The sequence below is a fragment of the Mytilus edulis genome, chromosome 1, assembly GCF_963676685.1.
Source record: "Mytilus edulis chromosome 1, xbMytEdul2.2, whole genome shotgun sequence".
NCBI lineage: Eukaryota > Metazoa > Mollusca > Bivalvia > Mytilida > Mytilidae > Mytilus > Mytilus edulis.
The window spans coordinates 62,746,461-62,755,217 of NC_092344.1; the positions used below are offsets into that span (position 1 = coordinate 62,746,461).

The 8,757-nt window shown below is 32.2% G+C and overlaps 1 protein-coding gene across 1 annotated transcript; it reads right to left on the minus strand.

Annotated features, from left to right (window-relative positions):
* Positions 1-587: 587 nt before the first annotated feature.
* Positions 588-4,610, minus strand: LOC139525761 (ATP-dependent DNA helicase RecQ-like). The gene is made up of 3 exons (XM_071321121.1): positions 4,359-4,610; positions 1,414-1,715; positions 588-876 (listed from the first exon to the last, which is right to left on the minus strand). The coding sequence occupies exons 1-3, from the start codon at positions 4,608-4,610 to the stop codon at positions 588-590; spliced, it is 843 nt and encodes a 280-aa protein (XP_071177222.1).
* Between the last annotated feature and the right edge of the window lie 4,147 nt (positions 4,611-8,757).

The window sequence follows — 8,757 nt, forward strand, 5'->3', positions numbered from 1 at the left end:
CAGTGGGTAATTGTCCGTGCGAGACGAACACGTTATATCATCTTGCAAATGTAAATATAACTGGTTTTATTTAAGATCGATTTATATAAAGATCGGTTCAATTTCGTATACGTGTAAAGGGGTATAATCATTGCAATTATTTAGAAATAAATCCGGGTAATACTGTTTTATATTGTTAGATAAATTACAATACTTTCTAACAAATTGATTATTCAAAGCATGATCTACATATTCAAAATCAATTAAAATATCATACACAATTTAACCTCTTAAAAGGATAATCACAGTACACAGTTTTGCGTTTATCGTCTAACATAGATTAGCTTTATCTCTCTATGGCCTCTTATTAGTAGATTAACCCTTTTTCGTTTATTTTGTTTCCGCTAAAACGATTGCACAACCTGCTGACAATTATCTTCAACATTATCTAAATTGACATCATTCTATACTACATTGTACACTTGTGGTTTTCCTATATATATCAGTTTATTTAACAAGTATAAGTTATACAGTAGACTTGCTACATGTCCCTTCCTAATTATTATTATTTTTTCAATTTTGCCCCTTTAATAATTTTACTGCTATAACTAGGAGATTACAATTATACTGACATCTGCAGGAGGAAAATTGGTGCAAATATCATCTGAAGGTAAATTATGTACCCAGTATGTTACATTCTTTTTGTCGGGATTTACCATAATCTCAGAGCAGTTATCCATACAAAGTTGCTTTTTAATGACAGCTTTGGTTTCCTCTGTAGCTGTTGCTGTTAGAGCCACTACTGGTACATGACCCCCAACAAGTGAACGAATTTCGTCAAGTCGGCCATAACATGGTCTATATGCCAATTTCTTCTTCTTCTTATCTGGAAGCCCACTGAAAAAATTAAAATTAATTAATCATATTGCAATATAAATCTGAATAGGTCTCATAAAAATACCTAAGCATTACAAAGAAGTATCTCATAAGAAAAATTATGTAAGTACCATAGAAAACATATTTATAAAATCTTAATTATTGTAGATATCCAACAGTCCAGTAGCAAATATTTCATACATCTTTCAAAACATCACAATATGAATTGAAAGTTTTTAATTTGGATACCATTGGCAGAATAATCTTTCATAATAATAACAGAAATATTCAAATAAAAGGGTGATTAATTATTAAAAGTAAAATTAAATGAGAATGTTTTGAATAAATAAACATCAAATAGTTATTGCATGTACAGATATATATACATTTATAAATATATGATGTTCTTTTGTGTGCATGTACTATTTTTAAGATATACATATTTATTCTTATGTATGTTATAGCTTATATATGTTAGCTTATGTTAGAGCGATTCAGATGATTTGTTTTTCTACTTTAGTATTATACATTATTATATGTACAAAAATAAATACTTACAACTTTTTTATGCAGTGAGCTTCATCTACAAATACTGTCTTGATAAAATTTTTCTTTGCCAAATCCAATAGTAATTTTCTTTCATGTCCAATAAGTGACTCTGGACTGGAGAAAATAATGTCAATTTTGCCTTCCTTTACATCTACTAAGGAAAGATTTGTTAGGCTGTCTTCAAAATTAGATGGTGAGGTAATGTCCTTCAAATATACTGCTTTAATACCTTTTCTATTCAATGCTTGAGTCTGTGTACGCATTAAAGATGTTAGAGGCGAAATAACAAGTGCAATACACATATCATTCTTCTGTAAATATTTAAATACAAAAGGTGCTATTTCAAAAGTTAGTGATTTGCCACTTCCAGTTGGAGAACAGAAAAATACATCTTTAGATATAGGAAGATGTGGTGTGAGTGCCAATGAGACAACTCTCCATACAAATAACAATTTAAAAAGTAAAACATTATAGGTTAAAGTACGGCCTTCAACACGGAGCCTTAGCTTACACCGAACAACAAGCTATAAAGGGCCCCAAAATTACTAGTGTAAAACCATTCAAACGGGAAAACCAACGGTCTAATCTATATAAACAAAACGAGAAACGAGAAACACGTATATATTACATAAACAAACGACAACTACTGTACATCAGATTCCTCTTAGGACAGGTGCAAACATTTGCAGCGGGATTAAACTTTGCCTGCCAAAAAGCTTTCTACAACTTTTCTCTGGTTAATTTTGATTTCAGTAAATGACAACTTTTGTAATCCAAAATCTATTGCAGCAGATATGACATCTGTATCCATTTTGATGTAAGAATCATAAGAAAAGTGAAATTGTAATCTACTTGAGATAAAATATGGGAGAACAGCATGGGATATATACACATGACAGCCTAATTATCTATTATCAGCAGATGTGAAATAATAACCTCTTACCGACCAGTATCTGGTCGGTATAAAATGTTATTATACAAGTCCCTTTCTCCAAGGGCAATCAGTAGGCCGGGACTTATCAGTAAACATATAAATTAGTAAGAGAGAAATATTAGAAAGGGAATTGTAGCAAGTCTAGTTATACAGGTGATCTTTAAAATATTACTTATGTTTGCTATTGCTATACGACTATTTGCAATAAACAAGTCATAACTTTACTATAATTAGCCATAACCAAGTCAGGAATATGGCAGTCGTTATCCATTCGTTTGATGTGTCTGAGTTTTTGATTTTGCGATTTGATTACGGACTTTTCGTGTTGATTTTTCCTCGAAGTTTGGTGTTTTTGTTATTATACTTTTAACATTTTATTATACACGTAATAAGAATCACGAGGCTCCTATATATTTGTTTCGATCTCGATATACTGGTAATTTGGTCCATCTACAGTTTTGCCATTAAAATCGTCCTAATGCATAAATCTTTTCAAAATTTTGGGGAAAAAAAACGCCTTTCATTTCAAACTTTTTCTAAAGAATCTTATTTCTGGTCCTTTTGCCTCCCCTCCCCACTGAAGAAACGAAATCTAGCTACTATTTGTTGCTTTCCTAGCTGTTGTATTATGGCTAAACCGATTAATATAAACGAACTCAATTACATAATCAATTAAGAGTTCTCCAGTCTGTTATAGAAAGTTCATTCATGTTCCTATGTGTTATCGTGAGTACATCACACAGACCATCAAAGAACAGTAACTACTGAATTTATAATACTTTTAGAATCATTGAATTATCATGTTTGATTTTTTCAGTATATATTGTCGGTCTCTCCCTTTATGAATTTACCTTGGAGTTCAGAATTTTTGTAAGTACATTTTTACTTTCATTCGTTTGTATTCGAACAAAAGATATTATATCCTGGGCAATATTTTGAGTTTTTGACAATTTACAACATATATATCCGAAAATATAATTATAACAACCATTTTTATGCATAAATATTTATTTATAGGATCTACGTTCTGAATATCTAGCTAGATTTACCCATAATCCTCCTGATTTAAGATACATGTTAACATTAATTTTACCAATGGGAACGCACAAGTATTTAGTTTTCGTGTTAAGGACGCCATCACCACACCTGGTGTAGTAGCTAGTATGTGAAATGATCCAATCATTCGAGTGGCGGAAATACACAGATCATCAATGATAAACGCATCATCATGGTAACAATAATCAACAACAAGATAAACTCTTCTTTTTATAGTTCATTTGTTTGCTGTTATGATATTGAATGTTGAAGATTTAAGGTAGGAGCTTCATTCGTTTTGTTTTGTTAAAATATAAGTTTCGTCAATTTTTTGGTCTCTTGGAAAATGTTGCTGTTTTTAGACCCCCCCCCCCCCCCCCCCCCCCCTCTACCAAACAAAATGTTTTACATGCACCCGTATACAAATTGCGGTTTTTATGCAATGCAATCATATGTTTGAAATGTTGTTTTCAATTTAAACTTATATATATATATATTTGTTACAGGCATTTTCTAAATTTAGGCATTTTGTAAAATGACTGAAATTTTTAGGCATTTACTAAAATGCCTAAAGGATTTAGGCATTTTACAAATTGACTATTTTTTTCAGGCATTTTATAAAATGTTCGAAACAATTGTAACGCATTATACAAAATGCCTAAAAGACTAAAACTGAATGGAATGTACTCAAAATTTAACGACGGGATAAATTTATTCTATCATTAAATACAGCATGCAGTTTAAACAGTTACAGTTTTTTATAATTTTAATTAAACTATTTACATTTACACTGAAGATGACAATTATTTGGTGCTACATGTAATGTTTGGATGACAGCGACTGTTACACATTTTCAAAGACAACGTTTAGTGTTACATCTAGTCTTACCACTAGCACTACAGCCACATCTTGTGTAACCCTGACCATTACACAAAGAAACTTTACTGACAGCTTTTCAAAAGGATATTTCAATATCATAATTTACAGATTGAATAGCAATAAAGTTACTGTCAGACAGTTGAAACTGATTCCTGGTGTAAAGTGCAAGTAGTATTCCATCTTTAATTCCCCGTTGATAACCATGCTCTTCCTTTCCAGTAACAACAGCCTTAATGTTACGCGGGTCTCCTTTCCCTCGATCCACATAGGTAATTGCAACTAATACATTCTCTCCAACATCCACCTCTGTCAAAACTATTCCCGATAGATTTCTCACCCTGACAGCTTGTTTTGTCATCGAGTCTGATAACCTCTTCATTTGAACACAAATGACAAGTAATAGTATCAGACATATCTCTTTTTGAACACAGCTCATGTATGCACGGTGCACAAGTCAACAGTGGATATTCGAAAAACATGGATGTTCACACACGGCCCACACGTGAACATCTAGTTCTGTTTCCTGATTTTCGAAGTATAGCAATCTTTATTTTACTCAAGCCTTTTTTGTAGCTTTACAATATATTTTTATCATCTATTTCATGTATTTTATATATAACCAATTTGCCAGAAACAGACCAGGCAATTTGTGAAATTTTCATTAAAAATTTCAGGCATTTAATGACTACGTTTTTTAGGCATTTTATAAAATGATAAAATGAAGAATATTTTGAAAATAACTATTTTTAACCACACACATTCAATACCCGTTTTTATTTTTTACAGAGTTTTAATAGCAAAGCAAAAAAAAAATGAACTCAATACCAAAAGAAACTCCGACAGTATATATTGGACGGACGCAAACAAAATAAAAATATTAAGAAAACAAAAAAACAAACTATTTCTTAAATTTAAACGTAAAGTTTTAAAAATCTACTAGTAACAGTAACATTCCTTGACCTTAAATGCCTATTAATGTAGACATAATTTTGCAAAACGATATAGTCATATACGTTATTAAGTGACAATTCCATTCATATTTTAGAGTGGAAAAAGTTGTTAGCACCACAAAACAAATGAACTACATTCATGATTTCTTAAGAAACATTGTCAAGTAAAACGAGACTCTGATGTATTTAAAATTATTCAGCACTTAAGTCCAGTATATATTATATGATACAGATTTTATTTTTTTGTTATTTTTCATTTTAGGTATCGAACAAGTGAAATGTTTGTCAAATGTTGCGATATCGTTACCATGATGGCAAAATATTTTGTTTTTAGTGTTTATATTTTGGTAAGTTAACTACCCTTTTTGCTTATATCAGTTGGGGTTTTACTGTTTTGAGCATGTTATCATTAAACAATTAATAATTTATTCGTATATCTATTTACTTATATGACATAACAGTTATTTTAAAACGTCTTAAATACGTCATTTGCAAATGATATTCATTTTGTGTCGAATTTAATATTTCACGAGTCGACAGTATCGAAACAGAGACTACTGTGTACACTTACTATGTACTTCAATCAACGTTAACCAATGCAATTACATCTAGTTCTTTTTATACTTTCATCCGATATTTTTTGTCATATTGTTAAAATTGTGATTAAAGATTAATTCTATGATCAAGATTTAAAAAAAAATTATGATATTATTTAATCCTCATATTGTTGGTCTTCTTTAATGGTACTACAATAGCCTACAAAATATACATTTTCAAAAAAAAAATATTTTTCTGCTTTTTTAGCTCAACTGGCCCGAAGGACCAAGTGAGCTTTTCTCATCACTTTGCGTCCGTCGTCCGTCGTCGTCGTCGTTAACTTTTACAAAAATCTTCTCCTCTGAAACTACTGGGCCAAATTAAACAAAACTTGGCCCCAATCATCATTGGGGTATCTAGTTTTAAAAATGTGTCCGGTGACCCGGCCAACCAACCAAGATGGCAGTCATGGCTAAAAATAGAACATACATGTAGGGGTAAAATGTAGATTTTGGCTCATATTTCTGAAACCAATTAAAAGCATTTAGAGCAAATCTGACTTGTGATAAAAATTTTATCAAGATCTATCTGCTCTGAAATTTTCAGATGAATCTGACAACCCGTTTTTTGGTTGCTGCCCCTAAATTGGTAATTTTTTTAGGAAATTTTACCGTTTTTGATTATTATCTTGAATATTATTATAGATAGAGGTAAACTGTGAACAGCAATATTGTTCAGCAACGTAAGATCTACAAATAAGTCAACATGATCAAAATGATCAGTTGACCCCTTAAGGAGTTATTGCCTTTTATAGTAAATTTTTAACAATTTTTCGTAAATTTTTGTAATCTTTTACAAAAATCTTCTCCTCTGAAACTACTAAGGCAAATTTAACCAAACTTGTGCACAATCATCATTAGGGTATGTAGTTTAAAAATGTGTCTGTTGACCCGGCCAGTCAACCAAGATGGCCGAAATGGCTAAAAATAGAACATAGGGGTAGACTATAGATTTTGGCTTATAACTCTGAAACCAAACCATTTAGAGCAATCTGACATCAGTTCAAATTGTTTATCAGGTCAAGATCTATCTGCCCTGAAATTTTCAGATGAATCGGAGATTCCGTTGTTAGGTTGCTACCCCTTAATTGGTAATTTTAAGGACATTTTGCCGTTTTTTGGTCACCTGGCCTAAAAGGCCAAGTGAGCTTTTCTCATCACTTGGCGTCCGGCGTCCGTCGTCCGTCGTCCGTCGTCCGTCGTCCGTCGTCCGTCGTCCGTCGTCCGTCGTCGTCGTTAACTTTTACAAAAATCTTCTCCTCTGAAACTACTGGGCCAAATTAAACCAAACTTGGCCACAATCATCATTGGCGTATTTAGTTTAAAAAATGTGTCCGGTGACCCGGCCAACCATCCAAGATGGCTGCCATGGCTAAAAATAGAACATAGGGGTAAAATGCAGTTTTTGGCTTATAACTCAAAAACCAAAGCATTAAGAGCAAATCTGACATGGGGTAGAATTGTTCAACAGGTGAAGATCTATCTGCCCTGAAATTTTCAGATGAATCGGATAACCCGTTGTTGGGTTGCTGCCCCTGAATTAATAATTTTATGGAAATTTTGCTGTTTTTGGTTATTATCTTGAATATTATTATAGATAGAGATAAACAGTAAACAGCAATAATGTTCAGCAAAGTAAGATTTACAAATAAGTCAACATGACTGAAATGGTCAGTTGACCTCTTTAGGAGTTATTGCCCTTTATAGTCAATTTTTAACCATTTTTTGTAAATCTTAGTAATCTTTTAGAAAACTCTTCTTCTCTGAAACTACTGGGCCAAATTTAACCTAACTTGGCCATAATCATCATTAGGGTATCTATTTAAAAAAAATATGTCCGGTGACCCGGCCAACCAACCAAGATGGCCGCCATGGCTAAAAATAGAACATAGGGGTAAAATGCAGTTTTTGGCTTATAACTCAAAAACCAAAGCATTAAGAGCAAATCTGACAGGAAGTAAAATTGTTAATCAGGTCATGATCTATCTGCCCTGGAATTTTCAGATGAATCGGATATTCGGTTGTTAGGTTGCTGCCCCTGAATTGGTAATTATGAGGAAATTTTGCTGGTTTTTTTGTTATCTTGAATATTATTATAGATAGAGATAAACTGTAAACAGCAATAATGTTTAGCAAAGTAAGATCTACAAATAAGTCAACATGACCAAAATGGTCAGTTGACCACTTTAGGAGTTATTGCCCTTTATAGTCAATTTTTAACCATTTTTCGTAAATCTTAATTATATTTTAGAAAAATCTTCTCCTCTGAAACTACTGGGCCAAATTTAACCAAACTTAGCCATAATCATCATTGGGGTATCTAGTTAAAAAAATGTGTCCGGTAACTCGGCCAACAAACCAAGATGGCCACCATGGCTAAAAATAGAACATGGGGGTAAAATGCAGTTTTTGGCTTATAACTCAAAAACCAAAGCATTAAGAGCAAATCTGACAGGAAGTAAAATTGTTAATCAGGTCATGATCTATCTGCCCTGGAATTTTCAGATGAATCGGATATTCGGTTGTTAGGTTGCTGCCCCTGAATTGGTAATTATGAGGAAATTTTGCTGGTTTTTTTGTTATCTTGAATATTATTATAGATAGAGATAAACTGTAAACAGCAATAATGTACAGCAAAGTAAGAACTAAAAATAAGTCACTATGACCAAAATAGTCAATTGACCCCCTAAGGAGTTATTGCCCTTCATAGTCAATTTTTAACAATTTTCTTAAAATTTGAAGATTTTCAATAACATTTTCCACAGAAAGTACTGTTATAGATAGAGATAATTGTAAGCAGCAAGAATGTTTAGTAAAGTAAGATCTACAAACATCACCATCACCAAAACACAATTTTATCATGAATCCATCTGTGTCCATTGTTTAATATTCACATAGACCAAGGTGAGCGACACAGGCTCTTTAGAGCCTCTAGTTGGTTATTATCTTAAATATTATT

Coding starts and splice junctions, on each gene's coding strand:
- LOC139525761 (XM_071321121.1), bottom strand. CDS start 4,610: ATGACAAAACAAGCTGTCAGGGTGAGAAATCTATCGGGAATAGTTTTG. Junction 1,716..4,358: donor ACTTTATTGCTATTCAATCT/GTAAATTATGAT, acceptor AAATATTTACAG/AAGAATGATATGTGTATTGC. Junction 877..1,413: donor GCTCACTGCATAAAAAAGTT/GTAAGTATTTAT, acceptor TAATTTTTTCAG/TGGGCTTCCAGATAAGAAGA.